This window comes from Bufo bufo, chromosome 1 (assembly GCF_905171765.1).
Source record: "Bufo bufo chromosome 1, aBufBuf1.1, whole genome shotgun sequence".
Classification (NCBI taxonomy): domain Eukaryota; kingdom Metazoa; phylum Chordata; class Amphibia; order Anura; family Bufonidae; genus Bufo; species Bufo bufo.
Genome location: NC_053389.1, coordinates 766,003,536 through 766,028,817, shown reverse-complemented (window position 1 = coordinate 766,028,817; position 25,282 = coordinate 766,003,536). Strand labels below are relative to the sequence as shown.

The window sequence follows — 25,282 nt, the reverse complement described above, 5'->3', positions numbered from 1 at the left end:
CATCGTGTACCCTCTAGCCTGGATACAAGACGAGATGCGGCCTCTAGCCTGGACACAAGATGAGATACGGCCTCTAGTCTGAATACAAGATGAGATACAACCTCTAACCTGGATAAAAGATGAGATATGGCCTATAGCTTGGATACAAGATGAGATACGGCCTGTAGACTGGATACAAGATGAGGTACGGCCTCTAGCCTGGCTACAAGATGAGATAATGCCTAAAATCTGGCTATAAGATGAGATACAGCCTCTAGCTTAGATACAAGATGAGATACAGTCTCTAGTCTGGATACAAGATGAGATACAACCTCTAACCTGGATACAAGATGAGATATGGCCTCTAGCTTGGATAGAAGATGAGATACGGCCTGTGACTGGATACAAGATGAGATATGGCCTCTAGCTTGGACACAAGATGAGATACGGCCTGTAGAATGGACACAAGATGAGATACGGCCTCTAGTCTGGATACAAGATGAGATACAACCTCTAACCTGGATACAAGATGAGATATGGCCTGTAGACTGGATACAGGATGAGATACGGCCTCTAGCCTGGCTACAAGATGAGATACGGCCTAAAATCTGGCTATAAGATGAGATACGGCCGCTAGCTTAGATACAAGATGAGATACAGTCTCTAGTCTGGATACAAGATGAGATACAACCTCTAACCTGGATACAAGATGAGATATGGGCTCTAGCTTAGATACAAGATGAGATACGGCCTCTAGCCTGGATACAAGATGAGATACGGCCTTTTAGCCTGGATACAAGATGAGATGCGACCTCTAACCTGGCTACAAGATGAGACACGGCCTCTAGCCTGGCTACAAGATGAGATACAGCCTGTAGCTTGGATATGAGATTAAATACGGCATCTAGCTTGGATACAAGATGAGATACGGCCTGTAGATCCTGCACACTTGTAAGTTGTTGAATATGGCATCCCAGCTGGTCCCATAAGTACTTGATTGGTGATAAACCTGGCGAGCTGTGAACCAATGAAGTGCTGTAATTTGACGGAGACATTCCTGGGAAACCCTTGGGTGTGTGGACGGGCATTACCCTGATGAAAAATGCCAGTTAGAAGCCCTACCATGAGAGGAACACATGTGGTCTCAAGATGTCCTGCACATATCACTCAACTGTTAGAGTCCCTTGTATCACTGTTAGGGGTGACCAACTGTCCTATGTGATGGCTCCGCAGATCATTACGCCAGTAGTTGGGGCAGTGTGTCGCTCCACAGCCAAAGCAGGATTGAAGCACTCACCACAAAGCTTCTTTATGAAAGCTGGCCGTCGTAGGATTCATCGCTAAAGACAATATGGTTCCATTTCATGAGAGTCCAGGTTTCTTGTTCACCACACAGTTGCGAACAAAGGGCGCAGTGATACCAAATTTCCAAGTGCATGGAAATGGTCCGGGCAGAGACAGAGGTGTGTAATGAAGGGGCCACCTGTGTCTGGATAGTGGACAATGAAACTGTGGAGTTGATTGTGCTTGATGGCAGATCATACAATTCTGGTGGTCTATATGGGTCTGTCAAGTGTGTGTGCGCCCTCATGTAACCACTAGTCCTAACTGCTAGGTGAGAGCAGCCTAGATAGCAGGCAGTTTATCACAACAACCATCCTCAATGATGAGTTTCCTCTCAAAGTCTGTCAACTGAGCAAAATGCCTTCAAAAGCACCTTAAAGGTGTGTCTAGCATTCAATGATCTCTCCCCAAGAGGCACACTACCCAAAAGTAGCCTCTGAGAGACTTTTTCTAGGGCAGCAGGGGAAGCACTTTTACACCCTCTTGTGACAAGACCCAGTGTTCAATCAGAGCACATTTGTAATAATTTATATATCTGCCTGAGACATAACTGCATGCCGAGTTTTGCAGCAACTCAACATTTCTAGCTGGGTGGGTTATTTATTTTTTTGTCAATTCATCGACTTTTCCTAGGATAAACCCTTAGTAATGAGATTTCTCAAGTGAAACTTGGCAAGTAATGTTCTGCTCTTGTGCAAGAGCTGATTCATGGAAAGGGCTCGAGATTTCTTGATTTGATTTTACTCCTCTTACTCATCACCCACGCTTATGACATTCTCCCTGATTCAGTGCGGTAATTACTTCCCTGTGCTGGTAACACCCTCCATATTTCATGAATTAAAGGTAAAAATCCATCTTGTGGCTTGTACTGTAGGACTCTCAGTAGATAACCACTATGGTGGTATATGGGTTCTTCAGGGGTTGTCCACTTTTTTCTAGAAGGGACCACGGTGGACAAGATGATCACAGAGAGCCCTGCTGCTGAGACCTCCAGCGATCGATTGTCATCTGGGGCTAGCGCCACCACAGGAGAAATGAAGCATTGCATAGTTCTCATTGAAATCAGTTGATAATGTAATGTAAAACTGTGTCTGGTGCTCCAACATGACAGATCTTTTTTGATTATGGATACTGTTATTTAGGGGCCAAATAATACTACCATACAGTGCCCATAAATATATCTTTCCTCAATACCACCACAAATGCCTAAAACAATGCCCTGGAATATACCATCATACTGTCACAGACGTTCCCGCAGCAGGAGATTGGCGAGACTGGCAACACGTGGTTTGATCTGACATGTTTTCCGTTTGGATCAAATGATGTCTGTGTTGTTTTCGGTGCTTGTCACACCTTTTTCCCCCAGGTGTGGCTATTAGGGTCATTTAACCTTCTCTATTTATACTTGCTTCTCCCACAATGCTGTGCGGTTTATAGCTTCTGTTTGGACCTTTGGATGGATTGTGGTTGGATCTCGGCTGAGTTCCTGGTGCTTCCATTGCTCTTTTGAAGTTAGGTCTTTCCTTTCCCTTTTGTATTTTGTTTGGGTTCTGTGTGTTGCTTTTCCCTGTTGTTTGTATTAGGCCTGTAGGAGACTCCTGTTAGTCCTTTCTTTTGGAGGAACAGGTAGTCTCGTCCCTGCCATTAGTACAAGGGTCCTATAGGGCTTGATAGGATTCTAGGTAATCCTGCGTATGAACTCACCTACCTTTGGGGTCTGTTCATACTGGTAGCCAGTCAGGATTTTGGTTAGGGTTTTCACTAGGAGGTGTCCGTCTTCCTTCCCTAGTTATCAGGCCTGATTCCCTGTTCCCCCCTATGCTCGGTGTGGTGTTTCCCTCCCACACCGAAGCGTGACACATACAGTGCCTAAATAATGCTGCCATGTAGCACCCAAATATCACCATACAGAATAATGAATGCAGTTAGCAGAGTCCAGTGCCCACATAACACAACCGCACAGCGCATAAATACTGCAATACCAGGTCAGGTCTATGGACCCGTCACACTGTGCTTTATAGACCTTGCTTTGTGCACAGCTGGAAAATGCTTTACCCAAACTGGGAGCGACAATGGTGTAAAATATACGGTGAGTTTTCACTATGCAAGTTTCCACAATTTTTTATGGGGTTATCCAATATCACAAACAGCCCCCCTTACATCGCGGGTGATGCTATGGAGGCTCGTCCCCGCCTGCCATTGGCTGCTCCACCCCGACACCGGATGTTTTCATCTGTGTACAGTGACGGGGACCAGCGTAAGTATATTACCTGTGTGCAGCCCGGCACATGGGAGGGCTGTTTGTGAAATTGGATAACCCCTTTAATAAACATAATAAATTGTTGACGTTTCAACTTTATGAGCGCTGGAACCCTGCTCCGCTTTTTTGGACTTCTTCATATTAGGAATGTGAATACACACATTAAAGTCAATGGATATGTGTGCTGTCCATGGAGGCTACGGACAGCACATGATAGTGAATCACCTTAGAAGACATTAAGGAACACGTGTCACGGGGTGTGCAGAGTTTTTCTTCTATGATGGAGAATACATGGCGCTGTGTGTTTGATTTTATGTATTTGTTGGCAATGGGTGTAGCTGAAACACCAGGACTCAATAATTAGGGGGATTCACCTACTTTTGGCCATATAATGGTGACACGTGGATTGGTATGACATGGGTAAATATAGGTTATTAAAGGGATTGTGTCAGCAGATTTATTCAGCCTATTAAGCTAATTAACGATGTGCTAATGTCAGCTAAACCTAACTAGCCTATTCCTACTTTTATCTATGCCCCCGTTACGCCAGAAATCTAACTTTTATAATATGCTAATTAGCCTCTAGGAGCGGGAGGGGGGGGGGAGGCGTTGTTCTCCCACCTTTGTCGCCTCCCTCCAAGTCCTGATTGACAGGGCCTGGCAGCGTTCGCATCTGTCGTCTGCCAGCCCTGTGCTCTGGTGAAATCTCTTGCTGTTCAGCATCCGGCGCAGGCGCGGTGAGGGAAAGACGCTGCCAGCTTCCTCATCGCACCTGGCAGACAGATGCGAGCGCTGCCTGGCCCTGTCAATCAGGACTTGGAGGGAGGCGACAAAGGTGGGAGAACAACGCCTCCCCCCCCCTCCCTCTCCTAGAGGCTACGAGGTAATTTTTCCTGCATCTGCGAAAAGGAACACAGAGTGCCCTCGACACATAGGTCTCTCAGGGTAAGGACCCCATGGGATTTCCACAGATTTACTCCCTCCAATTCTCTAAAATGAGCAAACATGGGATTATCCCATATTGGAATATCATCTGGGAGATCCCTAAATGATTGCATCTTGGCAGCACTCCATAGCTGGTGAGCCAGTTTATGGATAGGGAGCAAGCGTATAGGGACGGAACGTGACTCTTCTAGCAATGGCCACAGGGAGGACATGTGTAAATATTCCCTAAGATAATATTCCGCATTTGGTAATTCTGATGCTGAGATCCAGGGAGTTAGGAATTTCAACTGACCAGCCAGGTAATATAGGAAGAAATCAGGCAGGGCGGCTCCCCCCTCTGCAGAACATTAAGGCAAAGTTTCCGTCTAGAGTCTCCCCAGATAAAATTAGCCACCAATGAGTGAATGCGACCAAAGAATCCCTGTGGTACCGGTGTGCATGCATGTGCCAGGAGATATAGCCCCTTAGGTAAAAGAATCATTTTAACCAGATTTAATCTCCCCATGGTTGATAACGGTGAACAGGGGTTCCAGGGGTGCTATATTTAAGGAAAATGCCAATTGGGGATCTCTGGTGATCACAATTCCCAGATACTTAAAGAGCTTCTGTCACCCCATTAAACCGTTTTTTTTTTTTTTTTCCTTTACTAATAATCCCTACTGAGAGGCGGCCACTCACTCGGCCGCTCCATCCTCAATGCGCCTGCGCCGGGTGTAGATGTGACGTCATCGGCGCAGGCGCATTGAGGATGGAGCGGCCGAGTGAGTGGCCGCCTCTCAGTGCGCCTGCGCAGATTGAAGATAGGTACGGCCGCGGCGCAGGCGCCAGATATTAAATGAAAACAGGCAGGGCCAGCAGAGAACGATTCCGTTCCCTGGCCCTGTCAATCAACAAGCGGAGGGGGCAACATTACCATTGGAGGATGCGGCTGCTACCAGCAAGTAGCCGCCCTACTTGCTGGTAGCAAGGTCATTTACATATTATAAAAATCGATTTTTAGCAAATTCTACTGAACGAAAATCATTAATTAGCTTATGTATGCTGAGATCGCAGTGTAGGGGTTATTAGTAAAGAAAAAAAACCAAAACGGTTTAATGGGGTGACAGAAGCCCTTTAAAGCAGTCTACAACCGGTAAGTTATAGTATTGTGAGGGCCACGTATGCACCCATAGGGGCATAATTGCTGATTTCATACAATTTATGTGCACACCCGAGTACTCCCCAAATTTTTCTATTATTTCAATCGCTCTAGGGAGCGTAGGCTCAGGTTCATCCATAAAAAGAAGGAGATCATCCGCATATAATCCCACTTTATCAATCATATCTCCCATGCTCACACCTGAAGACCTGATCTTGCCTGATTCTGAAAGCGAGATGTTCTATCGCTATGGCGAACAGTAGAGGCGATGGGGGACACCCTTGCCTAGTGCCTCTGTGGAGCTCAAAAGACCCTGAAAGTGACCCATTTACTAATATGTTTTCTTTAGGAAGTTGGTATAGTATCTCCACCCACTTGATCAACTTAGGGCCAAAGCCAAAGCTCTGTAACACTTCTATTAAGTACGTCCACTCCACTGAGTCGAAAGCCTTGGCTGTATCCAGCGATGCCAGGGCCCAGTGCTTATCTCCTGCCATTCCTATCTGCGCCATGGCCTGCGCTCTCCTAATGTTATCAGATGTCGATCTGCCCGGTATAAATCCTGACTGATCTTTATGTACTATAGTGGTGATTACCTTGTTTAATCTAGTAGCCTTGTGAGTATTTTATAATCTAGGTTTAGGAGCGAGATTGGTCTATATGACTCGCACTGCAAAGGGTCTTTGTCTGGCTTCAGGATCACCACTATAGTAGCATCATACATGGACTCTGACAGCTGATGCCATTGCTGAGTAGCAAGGTATAGCTTAAGAAGTTGGGGCCCCAGTACATCAGCATATTTAGAATACACTTCTACCAGAATACAGTCCGGGCCAGGCGCTTTACCAGCCGGCAGCTCCTTTATTGCCATTTGGATTTCTTCTAGCGAGATATCAGCCTCTAATAGATTCCTGTCCTCTTCGCTAAGCTGGGGGTGTTCTACCTCCGTCAAATACCGTATTTTTCGTCGTATAAGACGCACTTTTTCCCCCCCAAAAGTGGGGGGAAAATAGCAGTGCGTCTTATACGGCGAATGCTGCTGATTTTGCTGAGTTTTCAATGATACACCCGCCGCGATGCCGTGCGGCGGGTGTATCAGTTGTGAGGGAGGCGGGACTGGGGGCCGGCATCTGCTTTTATAATGACAGCGGGGCCCGTGCAGTGACTGTATTCTACTACACGGGCCCCGCTCACTGTATAATCCTATGTCTAATAGTTAATTGTAATTGTATGTAATCACATAAGGAGCGCTGTGTATTACCGGTACTTACAACTACAAGCGCTCGCCGCTCGGTAGGTAGCAGAGAGGAGGGAGGAGGCAGGCCGGGAGGACGGACGCTGGCAGCGTGAGTCACTACGTCATGCGCCTGCGCCGCCCACTTCATGAATGAAGCAGGCGGCGTATGACTCACGCTGCCAGCGTCCGTCCTCCCGGCCTGCCTCCTCCTTCCTCTCTGCTACCTACCGAGCGGCGAGCGCTTGTAGTTGTTAGTACCGGTAATACACAGCGCTCCTTATGTGATTACATACAATTACAATTAACTATTAGACATAGGATTATACAGTGAGCGGGGCCCGTGTAGTAGAATACAGTCACTGCACGGGCCCCGCTGTCATTATAAAAGCAGATGCCGGCCCCCAGCGTGTATTGAGGGTCATTCACTACAGGGACACTTATGGAGGGGATCTGTGGATGACACATAGCATAAGATGCTATATATGTGTCATCCACAGATCCTCCCCATAACTGTGTCATACACAGATCCCCATAACAGTGCCATCCAGAGAGCCCAATAAGAGCTACCCACAGATCCCCCATAAGTGTCACCCACAGATCCCCCATAACAGTGCGTCACCCACAGATCCCCCATAAGTGTCACCCACAGATCCCCCATAAGTGTCACCCACAGATCCCCCATAACAGTGCCATCCACAGACCACAATTAGTTCAAAACCCACCAAAAGCACACCTTTTGATTCAAATTTTTTCTTCTTATTATTTTCCTCCTCAAAAACCTAGGTGCGTCTTATGGGCCGGTGCGTCTTATAGGGCGAAAAATACGGTAAGTCCCTAATTCTTGAGTCGTGTAATGACTTATAAAGATCTCGGTAGAACCCCTTGAAGCATTCCAATATATCCTCGACTGATTCTACCACCAAGCCCTCAGAGTTCTTTATTCTAATGACCGGGGGGGGGGGGAACATGTTGTTGCTACGTACAATGTGAGCAAGCAATTTACCCGCCTAGTTACCTGTCTCAAAGGATTGCTGCTTTAAAAATAATAATTTACGCTCACTCTTTTCCCTGAGATGCATCATATAAAGCCTGCCTTTAAGCATCCATTCTTGTCTATTCACTTCAGAGGGATTAGACCTAAATAAATTCTCTGCCTCCTTACGATTAGTATGTAGTTCCAGTTCTTTACGCGTCTCTTTTGATATAGGATATAGATGATTTGAGACATCCCCTCAAGTAAGCTTTCAATGTCTCCCAGAGTAGCAAATCATCCGTCATCTCATCCTGCACTTCCAGAAATAGCTGAAGCTGATCAGGAATTCTATCATTCGCGGTCATAAGAGACAACCAGAATGGATGAACGCGCATTTTGATACTCTGCTTTACAACATCATGGAGTCTAAGTTGGGCAAGAACCGGTGCATGGTCCGAGGGTCCCTGTGATCCATATCCAATATCTATGAGATCTGTGAATACTGCGGCATTGCCAAGAAGATAGTCAACTCTGGGACAGTGCACCTCTGGCAGGAGTGAGCAGGAGTGAAGCAGGAGTACTCCCTCTGAAGTGGATGCTTCAGTCTCCACATATCTAGCCATCCAAGTTCTTTAATCATTCTAGAAATGTTGGTGACATGTTGAGTGCGGTCACCTTCTCCCCCTACTGAGTGAAATCTATCCATGTCTTCATGCATTACTAAATTGAAATCACCCATCCAGAGTAGTTTAGCATTGGGATACTGGGCAGCGAAGCTCATCGCCACCTGGAGTATGGTTATAGTAGCAGGGGGGGGGGGGGATTGTATAAATTGACCACAACATATGGAGCACAATTGATGAATGCATATACAAGAATATATTGCCCTTCAGGGTCCACCACCGATTGCTGAACTTCCCATCTAATGTTCTTATGAACAAGTACAGCCACTTCTCTAGAGTGCGTCGACCCGTACGCGTTCAGGGACCACTGGACCCATGGCTTCTTAATTCTATTCCCTGTTTCTGGTGCCACGTGGGTTTCCTGCAACCCCAGGATGTGGGGATTGTACTGGCGAAGATGAGAGAATACAGCAATCCTTTTCCTAGGGCTGCCCAGACCTCTCACATTCCAGGAAACAACATTTAAATCTGCCATCTGTATTCCAACAGCTTATTCTCCAAATAGACCAGCACCTCAATTTCTGAGAGATAAAGACCCTCTTTCTTGGACGTTCTCTCATATAACCTCTGCGCTAGAATAGTATGCGTAGTGTACCATGCCTTTAACAGAGTAAGCAGTAAATAACCTAACTGTAGAGTAACAGATACTTGAGTGAACCTGTAAGTGATTACATTGCTGCCATCGGAGACCTGCATAGTGCAATATGATGTTTAACCTATGCAGGTGTCTGCTCGGCCCCGTAACAATAGGATAATATTGCATAATACGTGCACATATGGAGATTAGAGAAAGGAGAAAAGAAAAAGAAAAAAGGGGGGGATGAGATAAGGAGGGGAAGGAGAGAAAGAAAGTGGCATCTCCATCGACACATCATAGCAGAGTACTATGAACTTAAACGCTTTACTATTGAAGAATGAGGGAATTTCTCCCTAGTCCCGGACAGTGATGTTAAAAGTCAGCGGAACGCATCTAGCAGGTGAATGTAACAGTATGAACAGGATACTTGCGACATCTGCGGAGGCAATAGCATCAGTGAGGTCTTGGGCGACTTGGTCTCTTGGAGATCCATTCCTCCGCCTCCTTTGTATCAACGAAAAAAAAAAAGTCTTCTCTCCATCTACCACCCGAAGACGTGCTGGGTAAGCCATGGAGTATTGTAGGTTTAAATCGCGCAGTCGACGTTTGACTGAGATGAAGGTGGCCCTCTTCTTTTGTAGGCCAGCTGAAAAATCTGGAAATAGCGATATATTCGCACTTTCATGTTTGATGTCACGCTTGTTTCTTGCCTGACTCAGGATGAGATCTCTATCCTTCCAATTAAGCATTCGCGCCAGTAGGGGCCTTGGAGGAGCTCCTGGAGGGAGAGGCCTGGCGGGAACTTGGTGCGCTCTTTCAACGGCGTAGGCGCCAGAAAATGGCGCCTCGAACCAAAGTACCAGGAAAGTGGCCGGATCTGGGCCCTCAGCTCTCTTTGGTAGTCCCAGGATCCTGACGTTATTGCGTCTGGCTCTGTTCTCAAGGTCATCGCGCTTTTGCTGCCATAAGCTCACAGACCTTTCCACCTCATGCACTCTGCCAACAAGTGGCCTAGTAAGAACTTCTAAAGCCGAGACCCTGTCTTCTGTGTGGCGCACTCGCTCCCTGAGCTGCTGCACATCTCGTCTCAGCAGAACCAGATCCACCTTCACTTCCTCTATTTTGCAGGTGAGTGAGGTCTGGCAAGTGGAAATTGCTGTCAGAAGCTGGTCAGAAACAGTTTTTAGGGTTATCTCTGGCTCCTCCGTACCTTCCGCCTCTGACTGCTGCGCTGCTTGACCTCGCGTGACTGCCACTTGCGGTGTAGCAGGAGCAGCGGCGCCATTTTAGGCTCTTGCCTCACATATTCTTTCAGCTTTTCAGCCGCTGATTGCGCTTTACTGGGACCCATCGCCGACTTCCCAGGTCTTCTCCTCCTCTTATGCACTTGCCACTCGGTGTTGAGGGTGGCCAGTATGCCAGGATGCTGCAGGATTCTATACGGGGTGCTGAGCAGTCATTAAGTGCGTGTGCGCTCATGTCGGCAGTTGGCCACGCCCCCTTCCATCGCACAGAGATGTTTACAGATCTAATTCAGATTAATATTAGCTGTATAAAGCCATAGGCGTTGAGCTCCCCCTAGTGGTGGCTGAAGGTAGTCAGAGTTTTACCATTTACTACGGCTAAAGGGTGACGTGTCGCAAAACAATAAAGGATACAGCTAAATGGCAACGTGTGTCGCAGCAATGATGGTCATGGTGTAACAATGCGTCATGCTGCGACGGTGACCGTCACAAAAAAATTGACCATCATTACACAAAACGTCACGTGACATTCCTGCGATAAGCGGGACCCTTAGTGATGTACAAGTGTACAGATTCCAAAGCGCTATACACGCTCTAACTTCAGCTGCCTATTCTTTAAAATAACCAGAATTTTTTTTTTATATTATATGATATTTAGATTAAGTTTTAATAAACTTGTTCCAAAGTTTTGGTACACTTTAAGTAAAAAAACTAATATTGGTACATTTGATGAGCTGTCAGTGGTGGGTAGGGTCTGTTCTGGATTTTACTATGAGACCCAATAACTTGTAAGCCCCTGTTTACACACCCAATAATAAGTAAAGATATACAGGGAGTTATGGATGACTTATTTTTATATTTTATATTTTTTTGTCCCAACGGATATGAGATGTCAAGGTCATGACAATCATTAAAATAAATAGTAATGCATTAAAACCTCAGCGCACACATGCAAGTGTCAGTGTCAAGGCTCTACATCCAAATACACGGTTTTCTAGTTTTTTTTTGCATACATTTCTTATAGTACAGCTCCAGGGTTCTCACAAGTGAGATATAGAAGTCTGAGAAAACTCCTATACAGTAAAACCTCTCTCCACCAGACTACATTTCCTGAGACAGGCTTTCAGTTCTCCCATATGCTATATGTATACTGATCACCCCCCTAGAATAATACTTTTCAATGCAATTTTTGTATATCTTTTGTATATCAAATCAGCAGAGTCTCCAAACCGGTCCTTAATGGCGGATCGTTGAGGGAAAGTATGGCTTTTTTTTTTAACCCACTCTGAGCCATATATAAAAAATGTAATCCCTCTGAACAACCCCTTTGAGGTAGTTTCACATGGCTGTAATATTGCCGCACATCGGTGTCTGTATTAGGGGGCGCACCACCATTTCTACAAGATGGATATCTGCTTAAAAATGGCCAAATCGGCAAAACAAAAACAAAAGGGGAACTCCAGCACAAAAATGAAATAAAATCACACCACACATAAAAGCTACATACACTCTGTTTTTTAGTCATCTGACTAATCACACTGACAACTTTTCCAAAAATCCGTCACAGCGGCATGTAAACTGCACTCTCGTAATTCAAGTACATTAAATATAATCTGTATACAGGCTGTATATCATCCTGAAGATAGACTGTCTGCACATGAGCCTCATACACCAGAATCCTGACGCTGTGGAGCTAGGCAGGACGTGAAATATGAATGGTTTTAACTGGATTTAGCGCTGTATTATGGGAATGTTGGGGGTCATTTACTAAAAATCTACTCCAGCCAGGAGCTGAAGTCAGTTTCTGGTGTAATGTGCTGCAGCTTTCTGTTGCCCATGGTGTTAGGCCACTTTTCACACTTGCAGTAGCCTTTTCCGGAACAGCCTGCCAGATCCGTGCTACCGCAAGTCCACCGTGCCACCGGAAGTCCGCTCCGGCCCCATTCGCTATAATGGGGTTGGGCCGGAAGTCTGGCCGCAGCACGGGAAACCGCAAAAAACGCAACGTGCTGTAATTTTTGTCCGGCAGCTTCTTGGCATGTTTGCCGTGCTGAGGCCGGACCTCTGACCCGACAGAGCTCCTGCCTGTAACCTGCCTCCTCCTGCCCAAACCACACCTTGGAAAAGTGGCAAGTGTGTTGGAAAAAAGCTAAAAAGTTGCAAATTTGCTACTTTTCTACACAAAAAAACTGGCGTAGAGCGGTAGTACATGACACCCATTATGTTAGTATTTCCATAACGCACTAACGCAATTCCATGACGGAATGCATAACAGAATGCCTTTAGAGGCATTTCGTCATAATAGAGTTCTATGGTCAGCATAACCGGGTTCCGTTATGTAGGAGAGGACTAAAGGTATTTCGTCCTTGATTTGCATTATGGTTCGTGGTAACTGAATCCATAACGCAATTCACCATATACCCGAACTTCAAAATTTTAAGTTCACTCATCCCTAATTACAACCCGTTTGCCCAATGCGATCAATAATCGTGGAATTGAAAATGAAAATAAAGATTTGAAAAAAAATTGTGGAATCAGATTTGGTGAGGATGTCAGCATGCATAGGGTCAGATAGCTCCTAGCAGGCTGTGCACATACAGTACAGACCAAAAGTTTGGAAACACCTTCTCATTCAAAGAGTTTTCTTTATTTTGATGACTATGACGGCATCAAAACTATGAATTAACACATGTGGAATTATATACATAACAAACAAGTGTGAAACAACTGAAAATATGTCATATTCTAGGTTCTTCGAAGTAGCCACCTTTTGCTTTGATTACTGCTTTGCACACTCTTGGCATTCTCTTGATGAGCTTCAAGAGGTAGTCCCCTGAAATGGTCTTCCAACAGTCTTGAAGGAGTTCCCAGAGATGCTTAGCACTTGTTGGCCCTTTTGCCTTCACTCTGCGGTCCAGCTCACCCCAAACCATCTCGATTGGGTTCAGGTCCAGTAACTGTGGAGGCCAGGTCATCTGGCGCAGCACCTCATCACTCTCCTTCATGGTCAAATAGCCCTTACTTTCAAAGTTTTCCCAATTTTTCGGCTGACTGACTGACCTTCATTTCTTAAAGTAATGATGGCCACTCGTTTTTCTTTACTTAGCTGCTTTTTTCTTGCCATAAATACAAATTCTAAGTCTATTCAGTAGGACTATCAGCTGTGTATCCACCTGACTTCTCCTCAACGCAACTGATGGTCCCAACCCCATTTATAAGGCAAGAAATCCCACTTATTAAACCTGACAGGGCACACCTGTGAAGTGAAAACCATTTTAGGGGACTACCTCTTGAAGCTCATCAAGAGAGTGCCAAGAGTGTGCAAAGCAGTAATCAAAGCAAAAGGTGGCTACTTTGAAGAACCTAGAATATGACATATTTTCAGTTGTTTCACACTTGTTTGTTATGTATATAATTCCACATGTGTTAATTCATAGTTTTGATGCCTTCATAGTCATGAAAATAAAGAAAACTCTTTGAATGAGAAGGTGTGTCCAAACTTTTGGTCTGTACTGTACATATACAGTGTGTGTTTATACAGTTATATATATATATATATATATATACACACACACACACATATATCACCTCCTGTTTCACTATGCCTAAGGCTGCTGCTTTGTTTATCCCCCATGCTTTTCACTGCAGCTCTGCTTGCCAATATTAGCACTAGGCAATGTATACAGAGTTTATTTACATTACCACAAGGATAAAATTAGTAACTGTGGCTGTATACACATTGTAGTGCGATCGCCCGATCTCTATATACAAGCTATACTCAGTGACCGTATACACATTGTAGTGCGATCGCCCGATCTCTACGTACAAGCTATACTCAGTGACCGTATATACATTGTAGTGCGATCGCCCGATCTCTATGTACAAGTTATACGCAGTGACCGTATATACATTGTAGTGCGATCGCCCGATCTCTACGTACAAGCTGGGTCAATAATCTTATATAAAAATTAAAGCTGGGTTCTCAGATCTCTATATACAGTGTGTTCGGAAAGTCTTCCGACCCTTTCCCTTTCTTCACATTTTCTTAAGTTACTGCCTTGGGCTGAAATAAAATAATAAAAATCATGTTTTCCCCCAACAATCTGCACTCAGTAACCCTTAATGAGAAAGTGATAATAACAGAATGTTAGAAATCTTTGCTAATTTATTGAAAAGGAAAACCTAGCATCTTGCACTGACATAAGTATTCAGACTCTTTTCTCAGGACTTAGGTGAAGCCCCTTTGGCAGTGATTACAGCCTCCAGTCTTCTTTGGGATGAGCCACAAGGTTTCTGGATTTGGGGATTTTCTGCCATTCTTCTCTGCAGATCCTCTTAAGCTCTGTCAGGCTGGATGGGGACGGTGGACAGCCATTTTCAGGTCTCTCCAGAGATGTTTGATTGGGTTCAGGTCAGGGCTCTGGCTGGGCCACTCAAGGACATTCCCAGAGTTGTCCCTAAGCCGCTCCTGTGTTGTCTTGGCTGTGTGCTCAGGTCAGTGTCTTGTTGGAAGGTGAACCTTCATGCCAGTCTGAGGTCCATGTTGTTCCTTTACCCTATCCCTCAACCCTGACTAGTCTCCCTGTCCCCCTCAGCATTATTCTGCCACCGCCATGCTTTACTGTAGGGATGGGATTCCAAACATGACACTTAGAATCGAGGCAAAAAAGTTCAATTTTGGTTTTACAAGACCAGAGAATCTTGTTTCTCATAGTCTGAGAGTCCTATAGGTGCCTTTTTTTTTTTTTTTTTGCAAACTCCAGGTGGGCATTCATGTGTTTTTTACTGAAGGGAGGCTTTATTACAATGTTTTATTGGGCAAGATATTTCAATACAGTAAAGTCAAGGAAAACAGAAAATAATACATGCTATTAAAATGAACACACATAGCTGCCCGACAGTCAATTCTCTGGTAAGAAGTTACAATCGCATCTTACCAATTGTTCATTTTCTATCCTCATATTCATATAAACATCCCAAAAATCCTCCTCCCTTACCACAATAACTGCAAATATTTGTGGCCACTGGAATACTCTCCCATCCTTACAGCAATCGACCCAAGATGCCTTTTTCCTTTTGTATGTAATACCGTGTTGGGTACCTGAAAGGTTCCATCAATAATTGTATTTTCTACTGTATAAAAGAATGCTCAATGCAATGTCTCCATTTCCTAAAGGAGGTCAGGCTTCTTTCTGGTCACTCTGCCATAAAGCCCAGATTGGTGGTTGACCTTCTGGAAGTTTCTCCTATCTACACACAGGAGCTCAGCTGGGTGACCATTGGGTTCTTGGTCATTTCTCTTACCAAGACCCTTCTCCCTCGATTACTTAGTTTGGAGGGTGACCAGCTCTAGGCCGAGTCCTGGTTGTTCCAGACTTCTTCCGTGTAATAATTATGGAGCCCACAGCGCTCTTAGGAACTTTCAGTGCAGCAGAAATTATTTGACCACTTCTCCAGATCTGTGCCTCCACCCAATCCTGTTTCTGAGCTCTACAGGCAGCTCTTTCCTCCTCATGGTTTGTTTTTGCTCTGATATGCATTGTCAGCTGTGAGACCTTATACAGACAGGGTCTTTCTAAATCATGTCTAATCAACTGCAATTACCACAGGTGACTCCAGTCAAGGTGTAGAAACATCTCAAAGAGAAATGAGAGGCCCTCAGAGCTAAATGTCAAGTGTCGCAACAAAGGGTCTGAATACTTTTAGTCTTTCCTTTTTAATGAATTGGCAAAAATTTCTAACATTCTCTTTTCACTTTGTCATTATGGGGTACTGAGTGCAGAATGATGGGGGAAAACAATTTTTTTTTAAATTTAAGCACAAGGCCACAACATAACAAAAAGTGAAAGAGTATGAGGACTTTCCGAATACACTGTATACGTTATTATATATAGATTTCATGATATATACACATACACTGATCAGAACCAGAAACTGTATATACACATTACTGCTAGATTTCCTGATCTCTGTATCCAGTCATCCAATATGGGCATTACAGCTGGATCCTATATACAAGCTATAGAGGCAGTTATCAGCTATGTACACATCAAAGAACCAGACTCCTACACACAAACCATTGTATATACATCTTATGTACAGTCAGTGTGAGAACACAGGTATCTCCCGTTTTAGAAAGTCCCACATGATCCTGTTGACCTCCTCTGGCTGGTCCTGCTGCACCCAGTGACTGGCATTGTGTATGATCTCGGCTTGGAGTGGGGCATGGACGTACTGCTGCATTTCAGGAACCATCGCAGCCTCCAGGAAGGTGTCATTCTCACCCCACAGCAGCAGTGTGGGCACAAGAACATCTTGGGCTTTTACTGGGAAGAATCTGGGGAAACACAAGTACCACTGTGAGGTACAGACCATCGCTCCTGTAATCGGTGAGAGTCCCAGCAGTAGGACCTCCACTGATCTGATAGAGGATAACTTTCTATAACCAGAATACCCCTTTAAGTTCAAATCCTTGTTATTCTCACCCAAACAAGTTCCTGTAGTAGTTAAGGGCAGGTGTTAAGGCTCCTTTTTGGGAGGGGTAGTATACAAAGGCCTCTATCTCTTCCTTGCTTAGCTTCCGCTCCTCGTTTTGGATCCCCATACTGGCATCTACCATGGGCTTCCGGATGTACTGTCGGAAGTAATGAGAACAAACAAGTTTACCATGTTAGTGTTTAGATGCCGTCCCCACTGAAACTACTGGACAGTCAGTTGGGCCATCAGCGAGAAGCGCTCACCTCAAAGTCAGCTAGTGACAGGAGGATTTCAGGGAGGACTGGCAGCTGGAAAAGGAAGACGTAACGGGAGGAGAAGAGCTGGGATGGATGAGCCAATACATAATCTAAGGAGAGAAGAACATTAAATGTCAGACAAAAGCGATACCTACAGTACAGTGCAAACGTTTTGGGCAGGTGTGGTCTTCTTTACACTAAGACTGTATGTCTGGGATAGTAGTTCTACTGTAGAATAAATTTGGAGCGAATCAGATGCCTCCCTGATGGTATTACAAGATGCAGGACACTATTAAGGGATCATTCACACTACCGTATGGCCACCGTGCCCTTGTTGCGGACTGCAAATACATGGGAATCGGCTGTGTGAATCCCGTATTGTGGTGAGGGCCCACCGACTTGAATGCATCCCCGCTATCGGAAAAATATAGGACATATCCCATCTTTTACAGTGTGGAAGCACAGACCTAAAAACCCACGGAAGTGCTTCTGATCTGTGCCTCTGCTCCGCCAAAGGTAGGACATGTCCCAGCTTTTGTCATATTTTGCTGATCGCGGACCCATTCAAGACTGTGGGTCTGCATCCGCAGCACAGAGTGCACATAACTGGTGCCAGTGTATTGCGGACCGCAATACGGGCACTATAGCCTTATGGTCGTCTGTATGAGTCCAAATCCTGACCACGCGGAGAAGATGCCGGGGTCTGCCGAGGAAATTTGGTGCAGCAGATGAAAGACAAATCATGCTTACTTCCCTTCAAAACCGGAAGAGGTCCAACAGAGCCATGAGCTCAGAACTGAAAGAAGCCAGTGGGACCCAGGTACACCCAAAAAAAGCCATACCTTCGACATGGAAACAAGGCCAAAAGATTGGGCAGTAGGTGCCATGGACTGATGAAGGCAGTTCGTTCACTGAAGGGCTGCAGAGCGGTACAGTAATGAGTATCTGCAGGCAACAGTGAGGCATGGTGGGGGCTCCTTGCAAGTTTAGGGCTGCATTCCAGCAAATGGAGTTAGCAATTTGCTCAGCATTAATGGCATCGGCAGTGCTGAGAAATACTGGCAGATACTTGTCCATCATGCAATACCATCAGGGAAGTTCCAAATGTATTCTGCAGCAGGATTATAGCCCCAAGCATCCAGCCGATGTCATCAAGAACTATCTTCAGTGTGATGATATGACCTCCACAGAGTCCCGATCTCAACATCATCGAGTCTGTCTGGGATTACATGAAGAGACAGAAGAATTCGAGCAAGCCTACATCCACAGAAGATCTGTGGTTAGTTCTCCAAGATGTTTGGAACAAATTTAGTTCCGAGTTCCTTCAGAAACGGTGTGCAAGTGTACCTTTGAAAAATTGATGCTGTTCTGAAGGGTGAAAAGGGTGGTCACACCGAATATTGATTGGATTTTGATTTCCCTTTCATTGATTCACTTTGCATTTCGTTATTTGATAAAAAAAATAAACTATTAAGACTTCATTTTTTTAAAATTCTTACTTTGCAGCAATGTTTCCACACCTGCCTAAAATTTTTGCACAGTACATGACAGTATCATTATATACTAAGGTTGTCCAGCAATGAAACGATGGTAAGCTATCCTCAGGATAGGTCATCAATACCTGATCATGGGGGTCCAACTGAGAGCACCCCCGTTAATCAGTAGTTTGAATAGGCTACGGCACCCAAATGAGCGCTGCGGGCTCTTCATACTATACCAAGCACAGCGCCATATATCGTATAGTGGCTGTGCTTGGTACTGCAGCACAATCCCATTTACTTGAAAGGGACCAAGCTGCACAAAGGCCATGTGAACGATGGATGTGACGTCACGGACCGAAGAAGAGGCCCTTCCAACAGCTGAATGATGACGGTGCCAGGAGGTGGACCCCCAACCGATCAAACAGTATTTAAAGAAGTATTCCCATCTGGGAATTTATGGTGTAAAAGATATGCTATAAATGTCAATAGGTGCAGGTCCCACCTCCCAAGAACAGGTCCCGGGTTTTGCCATACATTGCTATGGCTTGTCCCATAGTAGTGATTGAAGGGGACACTCCGCATGCACGGCTTGCTCTACACTTATGGCAAGGGCCCTGTTCTTGAGATTGGAGCGGGACCCAGAAGGATCGGAAATTTATGGCATATCCAGTCAATATGCCATAAATGTCCAGATGGGACAACCCGTCTAATCCTACCACTCCCATCACATGATGAGAGTCACTGGCCATATAATTCAACATAACAATGGGTAAGTTACTCAACAGCCAATAAACATTCACCAATGTGCCCTCTGATGTTACCATTCTACATGTGCTTGGATCTACAAATAATCTGAAGAGAAGCTTAAAAACAAGACCCTTTCCATCAGATTACCAGGTATGGCCCTCATTATGAAAGAACAGATTCACATAAAGGAGTACATCACCATGGAAGGCCGATGGGTGAGGAGCATTCATAACGATGAGTCGGGACACCATGTTGCGGTGACTAACAGCAAATGTCCATGCCAAGGTACCCCCCCAATCGTGTCCCACTAGAACACAGTCCGAGTAGCCTGGGTGGGAGAGAACATGGAGCGCTTATAATGACATCCAAACCATATTGCTTCATATCAGACTTGTGAAATGCAAAACCCTCACCCAGTCCAGTAATGAGATCCTGGATGTCCTGCAGTAGAGTCTCCATCTTGTAATCCTGGAGTTCAGGAGGAGCGTCAGAGCTCCCGAATCCTCTGAGATCCACAGCCACGGTCCAGTACTCCTGGGAGAACTCGTCCAGCTGGTATCTCCAGGAGTACCTGCCAACATGAGAATGCATCAGGAGGAAGATTGTACAATGGTAGAAGGGGAAGAGCTTCCTCAGTCTATTACATGTGTCTCTCCAATGAAGACATGTAGCACAGATGCTGGATGGACACATTTTCCAAATGATCAGACTGACATCAGATTTATATCATAATTTCTCAACAATTCTGCATGCTTCAGAGCTGAAATCTTCCAAGCAGCTATTGCTGTCTCCATGTCCACACATAGCTTTCTTTGGTTATCCGCATTATGACAAGTATCATCCTGGTGAAGACCGTCATTGTAGAAGCTCAGGTGTCAGGAGTGTGTCTTTCACCAAGATGGTTGACCATTTCTAATGACAACCAACAGAATTATGAATGCAGCTCTGGAGTATGACACAGGCTGGAAGTCAGGATCCAGTACATGATAAGTTATTTCATGTTTAAATCTACAGCTAGCACATGACTTGGAAGACATTACCAGTTCTCAGGGAAGCCATGCAGGAGAAGCATTAATGGGTTCCCCTTTTCTCCAGACGCCACGTAATGGAAACGTATGCCAGATTTCTGGGAAATCAAAGAATAGGTTATGCATTAGTCAGTCTTATCATCAACCCGTGGAGAACATTCACATACACAATGCCGCCTTCATCAGTGGAAAACCTCACGCAAGCTCTTACCTTGATGCGGATGTGTCCATGTTGGCCATGCTTGCTGCTTGTAAGGCAGGCTGGGGCGGCCTTACGTGGCTTCCAACAAAATGCCCTAAACGGTCCCTTGGCTATGAGCCTCAGGGCATCAGGCAAGTAGGAGGCTGCTGACAGAAGAGATGCTACATAGACTAAGATCCAGAATAGGAGACCGGATACCTTCAGAGCAGCCCGGGTCACCATCAGCAGGAGATGAGACACATAAAACTGCATTGCTGCTCCAGTCTGTGACCAAAAGACAATTGTGAGATACTTCCAAGGCCTGCGCTCCATCACATGCACTCACTGGTCACATTCACCAACGCCCCTTCCTACATGCCAACCACATCATTGAAGTCAATGAGAGCAATGCAAACGCATATAGGGCAACCCCCCCTAGTGGCAGCCTTTGCAAAAGACGTCCTTGTTCTGCTGAGAATCCAGGGTGTACCCTCCAGCACTCCAACGGTGGTAAAACTACAACTCCCAATATGCACACTTGCTTGGCTGTTCTCAGAACTGCATAGAAATGAATGGAGCATGCTGGGAGTCGTAGTTTCACCACAGATGGAGTGCCGGAGGTGAGCCATCACTGTCCGGGAGACTAGGCTACTATGATTCCAGATAACCCTGGCTGTTAGGATTATGCAAGCAGCAAATGCATACATGTTGTGTGCTCCTGTGGCCCAGTTCAAGCTGCATCTGAGCTCTAGGCGCTGGGAATAACTCCCGGGGTATGTGTAAAGCAGGGGTCAGCAACCTCCGGCTGCTGTGAAACTACAAATTTCCACATGCCCCATTCACTTTTATGGGAGTTCCGAGAACAGCCAAGCAAGTGTGCATGCTGGGAGTCGTAGTTTAATCACAGCTGGAGTGCCGGAGGTTGCCGATCCCTGGTGTAAAGCATATCCATAGGGCTCCATCCGCCAGAGTCCAAAAGGGTGTCCTTTAGGCCTCGCTGGGAGTGGTATGCTTCGGTATACCTTCCTATACAGAGAAAACAGTGCAGTTTCCACAATGGGCTATGCATGCCACTGTATGTCTACTCAGTGGTATACGTCGGAGCTCTCCGCTGTACATCACCAGTAGTCATTTAAATGAAATCCTGCCCAGTGCTCCTAAATGTGTTCAGATCATAAAAGATCAAATACTCACCCCTTAATTCCATGCGGTTTCCAGAACTGCCGCTGCGGTCCTCATCAACGGGCTGTGATTACAGACTGCAGCGGTGGCCGAGCTGTATATGGAAAGTAACACAGTCATTCCACATTAAAGGGAACCTGTCACCATGAAAATGCTAAATAATCTGCAGGCAGCAGGTTATAGAGCAGGAGGAGCTGAGCAGACTGATCTATGGGTTTATGGGAGAAGATTCAGTAAAACGTGTATTTCATTCATTTATATCACTGCTCATTCTGGAGTTTGAAGTCCAGGAGGCGGTCCTATCAGTGATTGACAGGCTTCCCTCTATGAGGAGGCGGTCCTATCAGTGATTGACAGGCTTCCCTCTATGAGGAGGCGGTCCTATCAGTGATTGACAGGCTGCCCTCTATGAGGAGGCGGTCCTATCAGTGATTGACAGGCTTCCCTCTATGAGGAGGCGGTCCTATCAGTGATTGACAGGCTTCCCTCTATGAGGAGGCGGTCCTATCAGTGATTGACAGGCTTCCCTCTATGAGGAGGCGGTTCTATCAGTGATTGACAGGCTGCCCTCTATGACTATATATAGAGATCTGTCAATCACTGATAGGACCGCCTCCTCATAGAGGGCAGCCTGTCAATCACTGATAGGACCGCCTCCTCATAGAGGGCAGCCTGTCAATCACTGATAGGACCGCCTCCTCATAGAGGGCAGCCTGTCAATCACTGATAGGACCGCCTCCTCATAGAGGGCAGCCTGTCAATCACTGATAGGACCGCCTCCTCATAGAGGGAAGCCTGTCAATCACTGATAGGACCGCCTCCTCATAGAGGGCAGCCTGTCAATCACTGATAGGACCGCCTCCTCATAGAGGGCAGCCTGTCAATCACTGATAGGACCGCCTCCTCATAGAGGGCAGCCTGTCAATCACTGATAGGACCGCCTCCTCATAGAGGGCAGCCTGTCAATCACTGATAGGACCGCCTCCTCATAGAGGGCAGCCTGTCAATCACTGATAGGACCGCCTCCTCATAGAGGGAAGACTGTCAATCACTGATAGAATGAGCAGTGATATACATGAATGAAATACACGTTTTACTGAATCTTCTCCCATAAAACCATACATTAATCTGCTCAGCTCCTCCTGCTCTATAACATACTGCCTGCAGCTCAGACACCATCTTCAACGTGACAGGTTCCCTTTAAAGTAGCTGTCTCACAAAAAAATATTCTACAGTTTGCAAACTAGCACCTGGATCTAAAGACTTTTATAATAGCATGTAATTAAAAATGTACTAGAGCCACTGAGTTATTCAATAAAATCTATTGGTACAGCACCACCGGCTGTTGGTTTCTTTTCTTATTTCTCTGTCCACCTTCCTGAGATGGCCGCACATACTCAGTTCCATCTTTCAACTGCCCCCTGAGCTGGGATAGGCAGAGCATGGACAAGCCCCCTGAGCTGGGATAGGCAGAGCATGGACAAGCCCCCTGAGCTGGGATAAGCATTGCATGGACACGCCCCCTGAGCTGGGATAGGGAGAGCTGAGACACGCCCCCTGAGCTGCAGCAGATAAGACACTCCCCTTGAGCTGCCAGCTTGATATAAATCTAGCAGAGCAATGAATGTGGAGATCTCTGGATCCATGTGAGGTGCAGGGCTGGTTCTAGCTTTGTTAGAAAGAAGTTATTATGTACAATATGATGTCTGATTTTCATTTTTTTTACATTATTTATGGGATAACCCCTTTAAGTGATTAGTAGTAAGAGTGGTAAATGTTAAAACCTGAGAACCCCTTTAACGGTACAACCGTGTGTGTTCTGCAGCGGAGTCTTCACCATTGAATCCATGGCACAATCTGCAAGAGTCCGGTGTGGATTTCCTATTGATTTTGCTGTTGGTCTGATGCATGATTCAGCCTATGTCCTGCATCATAAATCTGGTGGGCTTTTCTTTTCTAAAATAGTTAATTCTTGTAGAGGATAACTTGACGTAATCGGAATAACCCTTTAAGTTACACAACTGGCACAAAGGTGAGCCCTGCAGCTGCCAAGAGTGAGCCCAGCCTCCATGGCATCTGACACTGGTGACCTTCATTGATATCAATACAAATGTTACAACATTTAACCTGTTCTACATTTCCACTCATAGCAATGGTCTGGGGGGAGGGAAGAAAAACGTCATGTACAACATATCGCACTAAAACCGCATCATGTGACCCCCAACAGCACAAAAAGTGACATCACACAACTAGAGCCTGGTCTTTTTAGTTGTCTCCCTGTAAGGGATTGTTTTACTAATGACACACATTTTATACATTGCCACCGTTCTATATCAATGCAGAGTGACACCCAGCAAGCCAACCTCCCCGTGCCAACATCACCTGTAGCGTCGTCTCCTTCACACGGCCACTTTACAAAGGACATTTCACAATACCCGCCCATTGACCGATTTCCCCGTCAGCCATTGGATAAGAGCGCTGTCTATCTGACACTGGAGGTATTCTATTGGTTGATTTGGAACCGCCAGCAAGGTAGGTAGAAGCTTTTGAGGTTTGGCCGAAGAGCGACGTTGCCATGACGCGAGCGGGGTTAAACAGAGGGCGTGCGGCTATTGGCTGCCGGTCTCGCTTTATATAGGTGCTGACGATTGTCAATCATTTTGATTGACAAGCAGATTGTCCAGTGGAGATCGAGCACGAGCCTGCCAGGATTCTGCTCTTTCTAGGTAGTGCAGTACACATTTAGCTGCACTGATTGTCTCCAGGGTTTCTGTTGCCATGGTGACAGGTCATCTCTAGCTGTGTAGTTTTTTTTAAGCAGTGTCCTCTATTTTAAGTGACATAGAAATACCTAAAAGATGGTGTATAGTGCACTGGTCAATGTAGTCACTATAGATAGGCATGTTACACATGTAAGCCTCTGTTCTTATGTCCTTTTGAGGCGTGATCGGACATTCCGCCATATTTGATGGAAAAATAGCGCATTAGTGTATGTTCTGACAGTGTCGGGGCCAAAAACAGGCCAAATCTGAGCTAAAGCTGCCTTCCATAGCTTTTAATGCAGGCCGCACCTCATTTTATGAGACAAGGGTTTTTGACGCATGGCTTTCGAGGCTGCGCCAAAGAATGTGCAGGTCCATTCTTTAGCACGGTTGCCAATCGGACCACTCACAAAGCCGCAGTGGGGAGGGTCCCGCTTGCAGTTTAGCCCCATTCAATGGAGCTAGAGCGGGTCTGCATGAAAACCCACGACAGACACCGCAGCACGGACAAATCCTCCATCTGAGCCATAACGAAAACAGGACTGCTGGATCCGTGCCCGATGGACCCCGCTCTTATAATGGGGCTGCCTGGCGCCATTGGTGTCCTTCATAGGAGGGATCCAGCACTCTCTTACCTTCGTGTCTCTGCTCCTATGACAGAGCATTATTGGAAGTGTAAGCAGAGAGGTTAGAGACATTTTTGCCCATTCCATTTTGTGGTTTCACTGACTGTGGGGATGATTTAGCAAATTTTTTACATTTTCAGATTTGCTTTTAGTGCATTTCT

The 25,282-nt window shown here is 45.7% G+C and overlaps 1 protein-coding gene and 1 long non-coding RNA gene across 2 annotated transcripts; both read right to left on the bottom strand.

Annotated features, from left to right (window-relative positions):
• Nucleotides 1-11,216: 11,216 nt before the first annotated feature.
• LOC120986252 lies at nucleotides 11,217-12,210 on the bottom strand. Its single transcript, XR_005775661.1, has 2 exons — nucleotides 11,782-12,210; nucleotides 11,217-11,751 (listed from the first exon to the last, which is right to left on the bottom strand). It is a non-coding gene; the product is annotated as an uncharacterized LOC120986252 (long non-coding RNA).
• A 4,247-nt stretch (nucleotides 12,211-16,457) lies between these two features.
• LOC120986251 (epoxide hydrolase 3-like) lies at nucleotides 16,458-24,189 on the bottom strand. The gene is made up of 8 exons (XM_040414730.1): nucleotides 24,116-24,189; nucleotides 20,582-20,836; nucleotides 20,383-20,468; nucleotides 19,756-19,913; nucleotides 19,542-19,670; nucleotides 17,121-17,224; nucleotides 16,866-17,014; nucleotides 16,458-16,717 (listed from the first exon to the last, which is right to left on the bottom strand). Exons 2-8 carry the CDS (start codon nucleotides 20,822-20,824, stop codon nucleotides 16,483-16,485), a joined length of 1,104 nt encoding a protein of 367 aa, XP_040270664.1. The 5' UTR covers nucleotides 20,825-20,836; nucleotides 24,116-24,189; the 3' UTR covers nucleotides 16,458-16,482.
• Nucleotides 24,190-25,282: the final 1,093 nt, after the last annotated feature.